Raw genomic sequence first — 18,467 nt, forward strand, 5'->3', positions numbered from 1 at the left:
CTCCCTCAAAATCACGTGGCCTTGATATTATCCAGCCATTACATTAATAGAAGTAGAACTGCTGTCTTTGGGACACCTGGGTGGTTCAGTCAGTTAAGTGTCTGCCTTTGGCTCAGGTCATGATCTCAGGGTCCTGGGATCGAGCCCCATGTTGGGCTCTCTGCTCAGCAGGGAGCCTGCTTCCTCCTGTCTCTCTGCCTACTTGTGATCTCTATCTGTCAAATGAATAAATAAAATCTTAAAAAAAAAAAAACAATAACTTTTTCACAATCAAGGTGACAGAAGTTCTCCACTTGCCTGGACTTTCATTCATCTCTTTATCTGACTATCTTCTTCATTTTACATTTAGGAAAGTCAAGTTCTAGAAGTGGTGAACGTGGTGTGTTCTGTTATTCTGATGTATTTAGTATTTCTAAGATGTGTTGTTGCCTTAGAGAAATACAGAATGATTTTTATGTTTTTCTTCTGTCCTTGAAAGCAAGCATTTGAACTACATGAGTTATATCATCAAGATCCTTGGGGTGCCTTGGTGGCTCAGTGGGTTAAAGCCTCTGCCTTCAACTCAGGTCATGATCCCAGGATGCTGGGATCGAGCCCTGCATGAGGCTCTCTGCTCGGTGGGGAGCCTGCTTCCTCCTCTCTCTGCCTGCTTGTGATCTCTGTCTGTGAAATAAATTTAAAAACTTAAAAAAAAAAAAAAATCCTAAAGAAAGCTGAGGGTCTGGAAACCAGGAGGCTGAAACTGTGAAACTGATGACCAGCCTTGTCTTTTCTTGACGAATATGAGAGTTCCACAGTTCTCTGGACTTCTCATTTTCCTTTACCTGGTTTATCTTCCCAAGGATATCTTGTAGGTAATTTGGGAGGGACAAATGTGGATTTCTGTGAAACACTTGGACCCCCAAAAATGATATTAGATACGTCCACCAAAGCTTAGCCTAGGAAAGCAATGATGATTCAAAGATAGAACCTTCCTTTGCAGGCAGCTTTGTGCTTTGCCAACATTGCATTTTTTACACATTGAAGGTTGATGGCAACCCTGCATTGAGCAAGTTGATCAGCGCCATTTTTCCAACAACATTTGTTCACTTCGTGTCTCTGGGCCATGTTTTGGTAATTTTTCAAATTATTTTTGGTAATTTTTCAAAATATTTCAAACCTTTTCATTAACGTTATGCTGATCTGTGATCAGTGATTACAGCTTGCTGAAAGCTCAGATGATGATTAGCATTTTTTTAAAGATTTTATTTATTTATTTGACAGAGAGAGAGATCACAAGTAAGCAGAGAGGCAGGCAGACAGAGAGGGGGAAGCAGGCACCCCGATGATTAGCATTTTTTAGCAATAAAATATTTCTAAGTTAAGGTATGTACTATTTTTATACATAATGCTATTGCACACTCAATAGATTACAGTTTAGTGTAACCGTAACTTTTACATGCACTGGAAAACTAAAAATTCATTTGATTCGCTTTATTGAGACATTTGCTTTATTGAGGGGATCTGAACCAAACCCACAGTGTCTCCAAGGTATTCCTGGATTTACTTCCTGCCAGAAATCCCTCCTCTTTATACAGGGAGTTCTGGAGTGAGAATAATGTGGGAACCCATTAGACTCAATAGCTTTTCTCCCCTGCCTTCACCTTTCCTGCCCCTTACCTCAAATCTCTGAGACCACGAGGGGCTCTTCCTCCATCCCTTGGAGAACAAAACCTCCAACCAGGCTGTGCCCGAGGTCAGACAAGTTAGGAGAGGAAAGTGCACACCCCATTGTGGCCAAGACGAAGGCCACAAAAGCCATCTTGATCCTTTGACCTACATTGACGCTGAGTCTGTTGCTTTGGTGTCCCTGATTCTGGCGGTGTGGTTAGTCTAACTCTCTGCCCCCACCTTGAATTGAGCTTTGATGAAAAAGTAGTAGGAGCCCAGGCCTCTCCCTGGAGACTTGGGGTTTTTATCTTGGAAAAGCATCAACCAAACTAGCAGGGCAGGAGATCTGGATTCCTGTGGCTTGGGCTAACTTAGGTCCAAAGAAACCAAGTGCCTATGATCATCATCTTCATTCCCTAAATGTGGCCATGGCCTCTGGATTCCCTTTTCTCGCTCATTCTCCCAGTTAGGATGCCTTCCAGGTTGCTTGCTCCTGCTTTACCATTAGCTTGTCCTCCTGTATGTGAAATGCTTTGGTGTACAGAGTACTTGTGGATTGCCGCCACCTGACTGATCTAAAATCTTTGGCTTTGATCCATGCAGTAGCAAAACAATCTTTACACATCGGTGTATGTCCTCTCTCTTGGGATCCCGAGATTTCCCTCTCTGGGTTTTCTGATGGGCTAACAGAGCCTCATCCTGGCTCATCTCCCCCAGAGCACTGCTTCTGTATATCAGGAACTGTTTGGTTGCCTTGATTGTGTATCTTGAGCATTTGTCTTGGCTTCTTATAACAGGATGACCAGATTGTGTGCAATCCTGGATGACAGAGTAATAAGGCCTGTGGGTTGCTATGATGTATTCTTCTCCATATATTCCAAGACTGAGTTTGCCTTACTAGTGCTTCCAGATATTCTGTGGATGGTCTTTGGGCATGTTGTGGTGAACGTTACCATGCCAGATTCTTTCAGCAGATTTAACCAGCTTTGAAACGGCTCATTCTTGTGGGTTTTCATACACAAGGAAAACCAAACTAAGAAGGCTGATCAAGGTACTCCTCTTGTTCCCTTCTCGCCCAACCATTTTTCAAACCAGTGAAGCTCCTCTAGCCAAAGTGTTGTAGCTGGGTACTTTCCACCCAGGAAGACCTTCGTAGAAACAGTGAACTTAAAAATCTCACCGCTGGAGGTTGGTGGCTAGTGCACCCCTAACATTGACCCACCTTCGTAAGAGGAGCTCTACCACTATGAGGTCTGAAACCAGGAATGGGCCAGAGACCAATGCCTTCCCACACAGACACCTAATGTGTTCCTCTCCATTTCAACTTCAGATTTGCTGACCATGAGAGAGTATCACTGTTTGCTGCAACTGCTGTGCCCGGATTTCCCACTGGAGCTCACTCAGAAAGCGGCCAGGTACGTCCCTGGGCTCTAGAAGCCAGCTCAGCCCTCTGTGCGCCAGGGCTTCGTAGAGAAACCTGAAATGTATACAAACAAACAAACCATTAGGTAGACTAAAAAACCATTAGGGAGAAACTGGCATTTGTCGGGGGTCTATTTGGGATTTGCCCCAAAACGTAATACTCCCTTTCTGCCGTTGCCAAAGGGAAACCAAATGATCCTTTGTGGTTTCTGTGGGGAGACTTCGGGTCTGCAGATAGAGTTGAGGGGTGGCGAGATGAAGAGGCAAACACAGACACACAGACACACACACACACACACACACACACACACACAGAGAGAGAGAGAGAGAGAGAGAGAGAATGAGAAACCTCTAGAGTATATTCTGAGAAGAGAAGGGGCAAGAGTTGGCAGCGACCAGTGGAGAGGATTAAGGTTGGAGACTGGAAAGGCACAAAGGTGGTAAAGCCTATGTGAGGGAAAGGTGAATTGTATTATTTCTGCTAAAAGATTTTTAAGATTTGTCCAGAACCAAGAAGACTTGGCAGAAATAGTTTAGAACCCCTCATTTCTGCGTTTGGCTTCACAGTCACTCATTTTTTTAACCAAGTGAAGTCTTTGGACTATGCCGTCGTTAACTTTTCCTTAACACGGAATTTGAGCTAAGGTGACAAATGGAAGGATTTCAAAAATTGTGTTGTCTAAAATTGCTGGAAAAGAGGACGTTTATAAAGGAAAACACTCAATATTGTACTAGATGTGATGGATACCCGTCCTTATTATGCGTTTGTCCAAAGCTATAGAACATACAACAGCAGGAGCGAAGGTAACATAAAGTACAGACTTCGGGTGACAACGTGTCTGTGTAGCCTCATCAGTTGTGGAATGTCGCACTCGGGCGCAGTGCGGGATGTGGAGCGGAGGAGGCTCTGCACCTTCCCCTCCACGTTGCCATGAACCAAAAACTGCTCTAAAAAAGTAAAGCCTTAATAATAGTTTCTGAAATGCCCATCTTACCTAAATCATAATATATGCATTTACTTTCATTGTCTCATTTAAATTCATTTATTTTAGTTATCTCACTCGATCCTTACAAGATCTGTTACCTTCCTTTTATACTGAAGAGGAAACTGATGTAACTCAATTAAAAAAAAAAAAAATAGGAAGCAGAGGCTTAAAGAGGTGGCCTGAATTTACTGAAAGCTTGGAAGTAGCGAGGCATCACTTGAACCCAAGGCTGCCTGCATCCAGAGACTTTGCTCTTAACCTCCTCATGCTCTTACCTGCTCATATGCTGAAATCATTTCTGTGTGGTGGTTCAACCCAGCGAAACCACAACTGCATTGGCTGCACTACCCCAAGAACCCTCCTAGTCCTTCTAAAATGAGCCAACCAGCTCCTCCACCAGCTAGTCCTCTGCCACCAGCATCGGGCCCCAGCCTCACACTGGGACAGTCTGTTCTGCAGTTCACGGCTCATGGGCTGATTTTGCTGGTCATGTGCAAAACGTGTTTTGTGATCCTGCGCCCCCAAATCTTCTTCTCATTGTTTCGTGGATACTTATTCTTCCGGGGCCAGTCGGCCACTGGCCAAATCTGCAGTTCAGCTTATATCATTTTAACTTGCCTGCCAGCCAAAGGAGATTTAGATTAGTTGAAAATAAAATGTGGGAGATTATCTTTTGCAATTTAAAGGTAGCCAGGTCATGATCCCAGGGTCCTGGGATGGAGTCCCACATCAGGCTCCTTGCTCAGCGGGGAGTCTGCTTCTCCCCGTTCCTGCTCCTCCCCCCGGCTTATGTGCTTGTGATCTCTCTCTCTCTCTCTGTCAAATAAATAAATAAAGTATTTTAAAAATAAATAAGTAAGTAAAAACAGCCAAGTAGAGTTACCTTCAGATTTCCAATGATAGCTCCCCTTGGGGGTCAGATCATTTTAAGGAAGATTCAGCCCTAAAATTTGGGGGGGGGGGAACTCAGTACTCTTAAAGATTGTACTATGATTTCCACATCACTGAATGATAAAAATCAACCATGATCTCTAACTAAAAAATTCCTAGAGAAAAAGAGAAAAGGAAGAGTACATTTGTGTGCACTCCATGGGGGCAGGCGGGGTCTCTGCCAGTCTTGGCTGCTGCGGGACCCCTGTTGCTCAGCAGAGCACCTAGTACCCAGATACACGCTACACATTCCATACGTGTCTCCCGACTGAATGCACATAGGAGCAATCTCCCTTATCAGGAATTTACATGGTTCTAATAGTCCATGGTTCTAAGTAACTCTAAGAACAAAAGTCAGCAACTGTATCCTATATTCATTTGTCCATTCATTTATATAGTCATCGCAATTTTTTTTAAAGATTGTTTTTATTTATTTGACAGATAGAGATCACAAGTAGGCAGAGAGACAGGCAGAGAGAGAGGAGGAAGCAGGCTCCCCGCTGAGCAGAGAGCCAATGCGGGGCTCGATCCCAGGACCTGAGATCATGACCTGAGCTGAAGGCAGAGCCTTAACCCACTGAGCCACCCAGGCGCCCAATTCATCACAACTTTTTCACAGTTTCTGGGGATACAATTCACATACCATGTCATTCACCCACTTAGAGTACAAAATTCGATGGCTCTTAGTATGTTCACAGAGGATATTTGGATTCATCACCACAGTCAATTTTAGAACATTTTAATCATCCCCAGAAGAGATCCTGCACCCCTTAGCCATCACTCCTCAGTCCCTCCCTCATCCCTAGCCCTGGGCAACCACTAATCTGCTTCCTGTCTCTATAAATGTGCCTGTTCTAGATCTTTAAAATAAATTCATCCAATATGCGGTCCTTTGCGACTAGTTTCTTTCAGTTGGCATCATGTTTTCGGGGTTCGTCCCTGTTGTAGCAGGGGCCAGTAGTTCATTTCATCCAATGTTTCTTTCCCCCCCCCCCCCAGATTTCCTTAGTTTTTTTTAATAAACATATATTTTTATCCCCAGGGGTACAGGTCTATGAATCGCCAGGTTTACACACTTCACAGCACTCACCATAGAACATACCCTCCCCAATGTCCATAACTCCACCCCCCTCTCCCAACCCCCTCCCCCCAGCAACCCTCAGTTTGTTTTGTGAGATTAAGAGTCACTTATGGTTTGTCTCCCTCCCAATCCCATCTTGTTTCATTTATTCTTCTCCTATCCCCTTAACCCCCCATGTTGCATCTCCACTTCCTCATATCAGGGAGATCATATGATAGTTGTCTTTCTCCGATTGACTTATTTCGCTAAACATGATACCCTCTAGTTCCATCCACGTCATCGCAAATGGCAAGATTTCATTTCTTTTGATGGCTGCATAGTATTCCATTGTGTATATATACCACATCTTCTTGATCCATTCATCTGTTGATGGACATCTAGGTTCTTTCCATAGTTTGCCTATTGTAGACATTGCTGCTATAAACATTCGGGTGCACATGCCCCTTCGGATCACTACGTTTGTGCCCCTTCGGATCACCCAGTAGTGCCATTGCTGGGTCATAGGGTAGTTCTATTTTCAACATTTTGAGGAACCTCCATGTTGTTTTCCAGAGTGGTTGCACCAGCTTGCATTCCCACTAACAGCGTAGGAGGGTTCCCCTTTCTCCGCATCCTCGCCAGCATCTGTCATTTCCTGACTTGTTAATTTTAGCCATTCTGACTGGTGTGAGGTGGTATCTCATTGTGGTTTTGAACGTCCAATGTTTCTTAAGGGCTGATTTCATGCTAGGAGCTCTCACGCACACTGGGGGTACAGTGACGAGCAGATACAGTTCCTGCTCCTCAAGGTGCTTAGCACTGGGCTTAGAAGAAGACCACTTGAGCTCCATCACTGCCTGCCACCACTCTGTGACATCTCCCCTTGGCTTCTGTCTTCCTTTTCTGAAAGGTGGGTGGCAAGTTAATGAGGGTGACCTTCCAAACGATTTTCATCCCCCAGTGGCCATAGCATTGCAGTTGCCCCGCCCACTCCCATTCCCTTCCCAACAATTTGATACATGTAAGCCCTCGAGTTTACAGTAGAAGTAACACAGCCATCTCCAATTCACAGATTCTTACAATTACTCATACTAACCAGTATGTAAGTAAAGCTCATCCCCTCCTCACCAAGACACCTGATGTGAGATAGGAAATTCAGACTTTCCATCTGAGGAGGAAGCACTATAGCCAGTTCTCGTCAGTAGCAGTGCGAGGGGTTCTGGGGATGCAAAGTTAAACAACAGAAGGGCCTAGGACCATCCTCAGGATCCTGGCTATGAAATTAGAGGTGAATTCACACCTGGGGGAAGTTTGTTGGCTCCCTGTGTCTCAGGCTTCTGTGTCAACCCCGCCTCCCCAATGCCATTTTTTACCCACTCCGCTCCAGCTGGTGTGTGTATAGAAAAAGTTGTATGTATCCCAGAAAGTGTTCTTTAATTGTTTAAGCTATTCTTATTTTGTCCTGAAGGTCACGATCCCAACTTCCTCACACACAAGGCCAGGATTCTGATCAAAATCACAGTGGGGGGTGATTGGGCCTCCAAGGCAATTCCTATTGCTAGAAGAGGCCTTGCACTCTCCCATCTCATGGTTGGGCTCCCTTAATTTGGAGCCCTGAGGTCTGGGGACAGGCCACAGAAGGAAGCTCCAGTCTGTGATGATGCATGCGGAGGAGAATGTCATCCACAACAGCTGGGCACCAGAGCCTGTTTGGGGGCACGGTGTCTCCACATTTGCCTGACTTATAGGCCACAAGCACTGGGGCCGGGTGGAGGGGGCAGCAGGTGCGAGCAGGAAGCACAGGAAAGGAAAGACAGCAAATGGGATGCAGGATGGGCCTAGCCACAGATGCCCTCTGCCTCATGCATTCCTGCAGCGGCGGCGGCATTAACCTCTGTCTCCATCCTCCATGCGCTGGGAGGCTTTCCCCAAGGCAAGGAGCATGCAGTTGGAGCCAGACTTCTTGAGTTCAAATCCTGGCTTCACAGTTTACCAGCTTGTGCCCTTGGGAAAGTTATTTAATTTTTTTGAGCCTCTATCTCCTCATTTGTCAAATGGAAATAATAATAGTTGTAATTATTGAAGAAGTATGTCATGTGCTTAAAGGAATGCCTGGCACAGAGTAAACTTTCAGTGTTGGACGTAGTAGTACTAACCCTGACCTGTAAGAGCACAGGCATCATGGCCTTGGAAAGACCTGGGGGGTCCATGCCACTGGAGCACTTTTAACTGGATGAGCTTGAGGATTTCTCATAACTTCTCTAAGCCTTGTTTCCGTATCTGTAAAATGGGGAATAATAGTAACTAACTCATAGGGTGGTGTAAGTTTTCACAACAACAAAATTGTATGTATGTGTTTATATTATATATAGTTATATAAGATTATATATATATATGTAAATTATATATATACACATATATAGAATTTTGTTTCATATATATATATTGTTTAGCACATTATAGACACTCAATATATAATAGTTTCTTGCTGTTAAAATAATGTTGGCATTATTATTACCGGATTTTTATAAAATAAACAAGAATTTCCTCAGCTCCCTAAGGCAATTTTTCTGGCCTTTTTTCATTTCAGAACAGTCAGAAAATAATATGCATATGACAGAAAGTCTATAAAGAGAGAACTGCCGGTGATTAGTGTGCAGACTCTAGCCTCCTCCCTCCTGTGCCAAGGGGACCATCACCCCTGGAACCCATTCAAGGTGCAAGTGACACGGGGTCCCCTGCAGGGCTTATGAAACCCCAGATGGCACACTCCATCCCCGGAGTTTGGCGGATCTGAGGTGGGGCTCTAAAATTCATAATCCAGAAGTTTCCCAGGTGATGCCGACCGTCTGGGACGACACTGGGAAGAGTACTGACTCAGGGCATCACGGGCCAGTCTCATCCTGGCATTTTATTTTTTTTTTAAGATTTTATTTATTTATTTGACAGATTAAGAGAGGGGAAGCAGCAAGCAGAGGGAGAGGGAGAAGCAGGCTCTTCATTGAGCAAGGAGCCCGATGCGGGACTCGATCCCAAGACCCTGGGATCATGATCTGAACCGAAGGGAGCAGCTTAACCGACGGAGCTACCCAGGTGCCCCTCGTCCTGGCATTTTAGAATTGATTGCACCCAAAGGAATTACAGTTCCTTCTCTCTCTTGTCATCTAAAACACGATTTAGGGGCTCCTGGGTGGCTCAGTGGGTTAAAGTCTGCCTTCGGCTCAGGTCACGATCCCAGGGTCCTGGGATTGAGCCCCGCATTGGGCTCTCTGCTCAGTGGGGAAGCCTGCTTCCTTCTCTCTCTCTTCCTGCCTCTCTGCCTACTTGTGCTCTCTGTCTGCCAAATGAATAAATAAAAATATTTTTTTAAAAAAAGGTAGGTGTTTAAAAAAAATAAAAAAATAAAAAATAAATAAAACATGATTTAACTCACTTCTTACTGAAGGCCAGATTCCCTGGTGAGTAATACATGTTTAACCGGGAACCTCTTTTATCATGGTTATGTGCTAAATACACACAGTGATCTGAACACACAAGCTCCTAAAGAATCTGGTTCTAGACATAGCAACTCACCCCTGTTTAAGAGGGTCATTTTCAGCTGACCGCTGTGTCACAGAAGCTGGATACCTAACGGTGAGGGACTCGGGTGCTGGAGCCAGACAGCTCTGAACCCAAATCCCAGTTCCTTCACTTCCTGGCCTATGACACAGAGCAATTTCTCTAAGCCTCAGTTTCTTCATCTGTAAAATGGAAACAATGATAACACCTGCCCCGTAAAATAGTTTTTAGGACTTAATGAAATAATGCATGTAAAATGCCTGTCACATGGCTGTCAAAAAATATCACCTATTTTTAAAAATTATAATGTATGAATAGGGAGTGATAGCCAAATTCATTGTTCAAATGTTTCCTGAGCATCTGCTACCTTCCAGACTTAACGCTATGCATGGAGGAGACCACTTTATGCTTTCTTGGTGTCTTTCTTTATGCCTCTGCCTGGCGATATCTTTCTGCCTAGATGTCTTCCCCAGCTTGCCCCCAAAAGGTCTTTTGCCAAAACAGGCCATCTTTTCCGTCTCCATTGTTTCATTCACCAAATATTTATCAAGTGTCTCTTATGTGCTGGTCATTATGCTTGTGGAGAGGCTAACGGCAGGCAAATTAGATGTCATTCTACGCCTCAAGGATCTTACAAGCTGACAGAGCCACAGACGTTACGTAAATGAAGTGCCGAGTGCTGTAGGAACATACACAGAGGAGATGAGACCTAACCTGGGGAATCATGAAAGGCTTTTCCAGGAGGAAGAGATGTTGAATTTGTGGCCTAATGGATTAGTAAGAGACAAACACATCCTAACAGCTATCAAGACTTAGTTATGAGGCCATCATAGCTAAGATAGTATGGTCCTAGAGTAAGGACAGACAAAGGCATCATAGCAGACCAGAGCAAACCCACACATTTATAAAAACTTGATATATAAAAAGGTATTATTGCAGAGGAGTAGGGGAAAAGATAATTCAATAAGCATTGATGTGGCATTGGTTACTCATATAGAAAAAAATAAAGTTAGCTTCCTATTTCATATCATATTCAGAAGCCACTTTCACATAAATGACAGACCTATGTGTGGAGGGCAAAACTATACTTACAAGACTTACAAAAGAGAGGAAAATATATGTATGGCTAGCAGGTAAAAGAATTCTCAAGATCCAGAAAGTTAAGGTGCACCTGGGTGGCGCAGTCAGTTAAGCGTCCTACTCTTGGTTTGGGCTCAGATCGTGGTCTCATGGCTCTTGAGACTGAGCCCCACGTGGGAATTTGTGCTCAGTGGGGAGTCTGCTTAGATTTTCTGTCCCTCTGTCCTCCCCCCTGCCCTCTCTCTCTCTGAAATAAGTAAATGAATCTTTAAAAAAAAAAAAAAGATTTAAAATCTTCTGCTCGATGAAAGCATAAACAAAGTTGAAAGATAAGCCAGAGACTAAAAAAGGATATTTTGGTGTATAATTAACAATAGACTGGTATGCAGAATTGTTAGTCTAAAAAAGTTTTTATGAAGAACTCCTAAAAATCAATAAGGAAAAGACAAAGAAGTTGAAAAATTATCCAAACCATTATCCAAGGCCTATCTGAGCAGACGCAGAAAACTCTAACAGCTCCTAAGCATATGCACACATTTTCATGCCCAAACTCACTAGGAATCAGGGAAATGCCAACTAAATCAAAATGCCACCTCACATCAAATGACCAAAGTTTTAAATTCCAAAGTCTGGTAGCACAGGCATTGGGGAGGTTGGCAAACTCTCAGAAAGTGCTGGTGGTGTACAAATTGGTCCCATCACATTGAGGCAACTTAAGCAAATCTAAAAAAGTTCACAACTTTCTTTTTTGTTGTGGTGGGTGCCTGGGTGGCTCCGTCGGTTTAGCATCTGCCATTGGCTCAGGTCACGATCCCAGGGTCCTGTGATGGAGCCCTACATCAGGCTGCCCGCTCAGCGGAACGTCTGCTTCTCCTTCTCCCACTCCCCCTGCTTGTGCTCTCTCTCTCTCTCTCTCTCTCTCTCTGTCAAATAAATACAATCTTAAAATAAATAAAGTAAAACAAAAGGGATGGGTAGGATGAGGCCGGGAGTGATGGAGGCAGGAAGAGCAGTGAGAGGGAAATAAGCAGCCTGGAAGAGATGCCAGGCTATCACCAGTGATGACCTAGAGGAGCTTCAAGAAGCCAGTGGTTCTGGAGTTTGAGGAGTTTGGGGACCAGAAGAGGAAATGAGGGTCCTACGAGGCCATGCATTGGATTTGGCATTCATCCTAAGAGCGTGAAACAGTTGGCCCCCAGCAGCCGGGCTCCTTGGGAGGGGCGGGGATAATGGGGTTGAAATGGCCGAGCCTGGGCCTTCAAGCTCTGCCAGGGAGAAACAGCACGGGACCTCAGTTTCCCGGCCCAATAGCAAGCAAGTGCTCTACACTGCGAACAAACCCCTCCGGGAGTGGCAGAAGGGACAGCGCCCCCAGTGGAAGGTGTGACTGCCACTAGACAGCACAGAGCCTCCGTGTTCTTTCGGGGTGCAGCTGCGATTAGGGTCAGAGACCTGTGTTGGAATTTTCAGCTCTTGCATTTTGACCTGTGACCTTGGCCAAGTTTCTGAATCTTTCTGAACCTGTGTGTTCTCAGTGAGGATACTCCTTGAGCTCACCTCCTAGGATTGATATGAGAAGAAATGACAGCTGTGTGTTCCTTACTGTTAAGGGTGTCGCTAACGGACACAGTAAGGCCCTAATGAATATTAACCATTGTTGTTCGATTGTCCGCGCTCTCTGGATCAAGCTGCTTAGGCACTGCCAGGCAGGTGGGGTTCGGGATACCCTAGAGGTGCAGGCTAAAGCCAGGGGAAAGCAGGGACCCAGACGACCCTGGCAACTCATGCAGTATGAGGGTGCACCCCCCACGGACCAGAAGAGAGATGACCCAAAGGAAGTGTCCCTGGAAGCCTCAGCAGCAGCTTCTTCCCCCCAGCCACAGGAGGTGGCCCGCACATGGTTTCATCCTCACTCGGGGATCTGAAGGCACAGCCCGCCGATGCACCGTGAGTCCCAGCACACTGGGGGACCCGCTTCACCCATGACAGACCCCGGGCATCTGACCTCCAAAAGACGTGCCTTCATGGATGGTGGCTCTTCTTTCTGGCTGACGACCGGCTTCCCCCCAAAGTGGGCTCGAAACTAGATAGCTGGCTTCCGCCCGACAGCCTCCATGTGGCTGGGCACTGGTAGCACTTGCTTCCTCCAAGCTCTATTTTTATTTGCTATTTTGAGCTCTTCCAGCACCTTCAGCCAACTGGAATACACTTATTGATAGCAACTCACGCTTATTTTGAGTGTTCATTACACACAAAACACAGTGCAGCCTCATATGGACTTTTCACCAGAATCCTATGAAGTGGGAGCTGCGATTAGCTCCTCTCTTCAGACGAGGACACAGATGCTCAGAAAAACACGATAATGGGGCCAGGGAGCAGTGGAGCTGGCCTCCCTTCCCCCGGCTGCTGGCAACGCAGATCTCCAGGCAGGCCGGGGCAGCTCACACCATGAGTCCGGGGACACTGACCCTTGGGGTGAACAGAAAGTTGGCAAGTCAGTAGGTTCGGACTGAAAGCTGTCGCTTCCTCGGCGCCCCCTTAACCCCGGGGCAGCCAGCCCGTCCCAGCTGTTGGAAGTAGGCAAGGGAGGGAGAGAAGGGCCGGCCCTCTCGGGGTTAGCCCTGACCCTGCCAAGTGTCCCTTCTTCATTCCAGAAGGTTGCCTGCCCCAGACTCCACCCTCCACATGGTTCCACTCAGAGTGCACCTGAACGGCACTGCCTTGACATCTCTCCCACAGCCCCCTCTCCAGACTTGCGGCACGGCCTGCAAGGAACCTTCCACAGTCCGTACACACTCTTGTTGGCAACGGTTCCCTGTTGGCTCCACCTCAAAGCAGTGGCCGCCAGGCTTCTCCAGGTGTCAGAGCAGCTGGCACGTTAGCAGGAGGCCTCTGGCGGCGAGGGGTGCGGAGCCAACTGCCATCAACTGGAAAACAGCACATGGGGATGACCTGGTTTCCAGGCGATTCCTTCATGAGCCCTCTGGCAGCAGTGAAAAGTGTGAGCCCAGGCTGAAGAAGCTGCCTGTGGGAAGCAAGACCTACAACCTGGGGCGGTCCCTGTCACCAAAGACAAAGACAGGCCTGTCACCTCCTGCCTGCTTTTTCCCACAGTTTTGCCAAGATTCCACTGCCAGAGACCCAGACGTTTTCATGGGTCTGAGCATTCGTTTGGAGATGGACAATGCAACATGTAATGTTTCTAAAAGCTTCTTTGTGTAAGTCTCTGAGGCGTTTCTGCAGCCACGGGCCCTCCAAACAGCAAATTACGGAACCAGCACTGACAGAAAAGCTGCTCGTTCTGTCCCACCCTTGGGACCACACACTCTGTCCAAGCTGGAAGAAGCTCCTTCGTGCTTTGGGGAAGTAGGAGCCACTGCCACAGGCCGCTCACTCCTTCACAGAGCAGCTGTAATCACAGAGCTGAGCAGCTGGAAGGTCATCTAGGGCCGGACTTCAGGTCCCTGTCACATCTTCCTCAGAGGCCAGTCTTCAAGAGTCAGGTCTCAGGTCGCCTGGGCGTCTGGCTCTTGGCTTCAGCTCAGGTTACGATCTCAGGGTCATGGAGGCCTGCTTGGGATTCTCTATGTCCCTCTCCTTCTGCCCACCCCTCCCATAAAAAAAGAAGAGTCGGGTCTCAACCCACACTTCTTCCTGAGTCTTTGCTCCTAAGCTGAAGGATCTACATGCAGTCATCTGTCTGACGCGGTGGTTTGGGACTCGCCGCCCCTGTCCCATGACCCTAGCTTGTTCCTCTTCAGTGGACTCTTCAGACTGAATGGCGAATTCAGATGTCAGCTGGCCAGGGGAAAGGAAAAGAGAACCGTGGCCCTCCCCACGCATGTATTCATGTTTTCCTTCATTCAACAAATATTTGCCAGGCGCCTACTATGGGCCCTGCACGTGCCAGACCCTGGAGTCAAGCCACGCCTGAGGGACACAGGTGTGAGCAGGTGGAACTCAGAGTCCCGGGGCGAAAAGAGACATGAACAGGACGAGGAGGTCCCGGGGAACTGCGGAAGCTGGTAGCAGGGGGGGCCTACCTCTGCGTGTGGAGTGGGGAAGCCTGCAGGCTCCGATGCGAAGAAGGAGTGGGCTTCAGGTAGGTGAGGAGGGTGGCGTGCAGGGCAGGGGCCCTGGCTGCTCAGAAGGTATGGAGGAAGGAAGGAGCACTGGGAAGGCTGTTACGGGTCAGTATGACCAGAATCCAGTGGGAGAGGCTGCCTGTGGCCTCCAGGACACCTAGAGGGATGAGGGGAGCCAGGGAGTGGATCTTGTGGGCTCATAAGCCAGATTAAGAATGCCGGATCCTGTTCTAAGGTCAATGGGAAGCCCATGAAGGACTTTAAACAGAGTTGTGAAGTGGTCAAAATTGCACTTTTTAAAAAGATTTTATTTATTTATTTGACACAGAGAGAGATCACAAGTAGGCAGAGGCGGGCAGAGAGAGAAGGGGAAGCAGGCTCCCCGCTGAGCAGAGAGCCTGATGCGGGGCTCCATCCAGAGAGCTGAGATCATGACCCCAGCCGAAGGCAGAGGCTTAACCCACTGAGCCACCCAGGCACCCCTCAAAACCGCATTTAAAGAAAAAGTTTTTGTGACCACAGTGTGGCTAGTCAACTACAAGGAGGCAAGAGTCGCGGCAGGAAGCCGGGCAGGAGGTCATCCAGTGGCCCACCAGAAAGAAGTGGAGGTGGGCGTCGGAGGGGGCTGTGGACCTGGTGACTGATTGCTGTGGGGCAGGCAAGGGAGGCCGCTTCCAGGAAGCCCGCAGGACTTAAGGTCTCAGGCTGAGCGGAAGAGGGAGCGGTGTTGTTGTCCCTGAGAGCTGAGATCCAGGGGGCTGTTTGGGCAGCCAGTCGCACAGCCCGCAGTTGAGAAAACCCCTCGGTCCCCTGCACAAGCGCTGCTGGGACCCAGCCACATGTCCCTCAGAAGTAGAAAGAGAGCCCCGCCATGGTCTGCTTCCCCCAACCTGCCCGCCGATCCCTCCTGACCAGTGTCCACCAAAGCGCCACCCTGCTCCCACGGAGCCTGCCACATGCACATGGTGGGTCTCCTGCCCTCTGACCGCTGCCCCCTTCCCCAGCTGCTCAACTGAGAAGAGGCTGCTAATGTTTCCAGTTAAGAATGGCCCCGGCAGGGGGCGCCTGGGTGGCTCAGTGGGTTAAAGCCTCTGCCTTTGGCTCAGGTCATGATCCCAGAGTCCTGGGATCGAGCCCCGAATCTGGCTCTTTGCTCAGCAGGGAGCCTGCTTCCTCCTCTCTCTCTGCCTGCCTCTCTGCCTACTTGTGATCTCTGTCTGTCAAATAAAATAAATAAAATAAATAAAATCTTAAAAAAAAAAAAAAGAATGGCCCCGGCAGAAGGCTGCAGGCCATTCCGAAGCTGGAAGGGCGGGCCCTGTTTGCAGCTTCTAGTCCTCTCTGAGGCTGAGAGAGGAAGATGCTTATGGCAATTGGCTTCAAAGCCCTGGTGTGGCAGGGCCTGTCTCGGGAGCATGCTGATTAGCAAGAATTACAACTTCTGGAATTAGACAGTGGTGATGGTTGCACAACTTCGTGAACATACTGAAAAACACCGTGCGTTTTTAAGGGGGAATTTTATGGTATTTGAATTGTATCGCAATATAAATGAAGAAATAAAGAAAGAAGGAATACGTTGCTATAAACAGGAGCACTGGGTCCAGGTTGATGATAAAGAAGAGAAGCCAAGTAACATCTTCAAAGGCTTTGGCTCCCCTTCGCGGTTTCCTGCTTGGGGACGTTCTCAGCCCAGTGCTCTTCCCTAGTAATTAACTTCAGGCCATTCGGGTTCTTAGCTGTCCTGGGGGTAGGGCAGGAAGGAAAGGTCACTGGCTTCCCTCCGCAGGGACCTTCTTCTTCTCCGATTGTGCCTGGGTTGGAAAAGCTTTGCGGCGGCTCTACCCCACCCCCACCCCGAGCGCTCCGGGAGAGCTCGCTTGTCCTCTGTAGTTTTTGTCTTTGTAACCACAGCCCGCCCTACCTGCCTTATCTCTGCTCTCTGTCGCCTCTCCCTCCCCATCCAGATATCAGAATCTGGGCTTTGTGCCCTCTCTCTCTCTCTCTGTCTTTTCCTTTCTGCCTGCCTGGGTTCTCCTAGGTTAGGAGAAATGGGGGCAACTACCTGAGCTATGTGGCTCAGCACTTGGTCCCAGCAGCCACTGATGGAGGGACCAGGGCGCCCCCCGGTGGCTACCAGCAGCATTGCTTCTGTCCGCCCTCCGTCCTTGAATTTTTTTCCAGTTGGAATTTTAATGTTCAACTCTCCTAGTTGGGCAGATTTTTTTCTTCCCCAAGAGATACATGAGAAATATTAAGGCCTTAAAGTATAGGTGGAAATAAAGAAAAAAAGTTAGCCACATAGATTAAGAAATAAAATGTTAATGTTTCTATTCTGTATCTTTATTTTAAAGGAGGCAGTGTGAGGGGCGCCTGGGTGGCTCAGTCTGCCTTTGGCTCAAGTCATGATCCCAGCGTCCTGGGATGGAGCCCCATGTCCAGTACAGCTCCCGGCTCACTGGGGAGTCTGCTTCTACCTCTGCCTCTGCCCCTCCCCGCTCTTGTAGGCACGCACTTGCTCTCTCTCAAATAAATAAAAATCTTCTTTAAAAAATAATAAATAAATAAAAGAAGCAGTGTGACCTAATGGAAAGTACCATGGCCTGTGGAGTAGAGCAAACTCCCCAGCTATGTGGTCTCGCCAAGCTGACTTCTCTGAGACTTAGTCCCTTCACATGTGAAATGTACATAATTACAAGACCTACCTCATAGGAATGTTGTAGAATAAAAATTAATATAGTTAAATACCTCGCACAAGGCCTGCCATGAAGTAGGTACTCAGTACGGGTCCCCTATTCCTATCGTTGTCTTTCCTATGACTAAAGACTAGATGGAGGAACGCTTTCTCTCTTCGGGGACCCCCAGAAGCAGGGCCCGCCGCCTCGCACAGCTGCAGCGGCCCTGATGTTCTCCCCTCTCTACCAGCACCCCAACCCCCAGAGGTGTGCAGGGCCGGCTCTCTCTGAAGCCGATCCAGCTGCCAGGTTGGGGATCCTCTGACGCAAGGCAGTGAAGGGAGATTTCAAAAAATACACGAAGACAGCAAAATAAAACAACTTTGCAAAACAGGGAAGATGAAGCCAGGAGGGCCCGTCAGAAACAGATCGGGGGCCCCGCTCCCCTTCAGGAGATCAGTTTGGCGCCCTGCCTGGCACCTGGATAGAGCCCAGCGTGTGCTAATTTCCTTCCCTTCCTATGCCCTCTTCCATGCGGCCCAGAGCAGGGTATGAACATGGCCTTGGTCTGATCATTTAGTCATCGGATGATTTTCTTCCTAAGAGGTGGGAGGGCCTGGACAGGAACACCCAGAGGGCGGTCCCCTTGGGGGAGCAGACAGCAAGGAGCTGCATGGCTGCCCCCCCACCCCCCACCCCCCCCACCCCAGCGTCACAAGACGGGGTGTGTCTCTGACCCTCACAAGTGCAGAGTGCCCAGCAGCTCTGTCCCCTCTTCCCTTGTCTGCCATCCCTGTCCCAGGACAGAGGTGCCTGAAGTTGTTTGGGCCCTTGGTAGCTTTTTAAATCTCGGTGCCACTTGCCAAGACCTCTTTAAGCTTCCTGGCTGTTCTTTTTGCCTTTCTGCTCAGCTGTATTTATTCTGAACTAAATGGTCCTCGCTGCAGGATGAAAGGATTTACTGCTTAAGTATATGAAAAGAAATCTTGGCTGCATGGCAGCTGCACCCTCTCTTTGCTGCCCC

At 47.9% G+C, this 18,467-nt stretch overlaps 1 protein-coding gene across 6 annotated transcripts in view; it reads left to right on the plus strand.

Annotated features, from left to right (window-relative positions):
* CSTPP1 (centriolar satellite-associated tubulin polyglutamylase complex regulator 1) overlaps positions 1-18,467 on the plus strand; it is a 168,088-nt gene that overhangs the window by 140,963 nt on the left and 8,658 nt on the right. For all 6 annotated transcript variants that reach the window (XM_082747787.1, XM_082747782.1, XM_082747783.1 and 3 more), the window contains one exon: positions 2,981-3,065. In XM_082747787.1, the coding sequence (XP_082603913.1) occupies positions 2,981-3,065 (85 nt within the window). The remainder of the gene's footprint in view (positions 1-2,980; positions 3,066-18,467) is intronic.

The sequence above is a fragment of the Mustela nivalis genome, assembly GCF_964662115.1.
Source record: "Mustela nivalis genome assembly, chromosome: 9".
Classification (NCBI taxonomy): Eukaryota; Metazoa; Chordata; class Mammalia; order Carnivora; family Mustelidae; genus Mustela; species Mustela nivalis.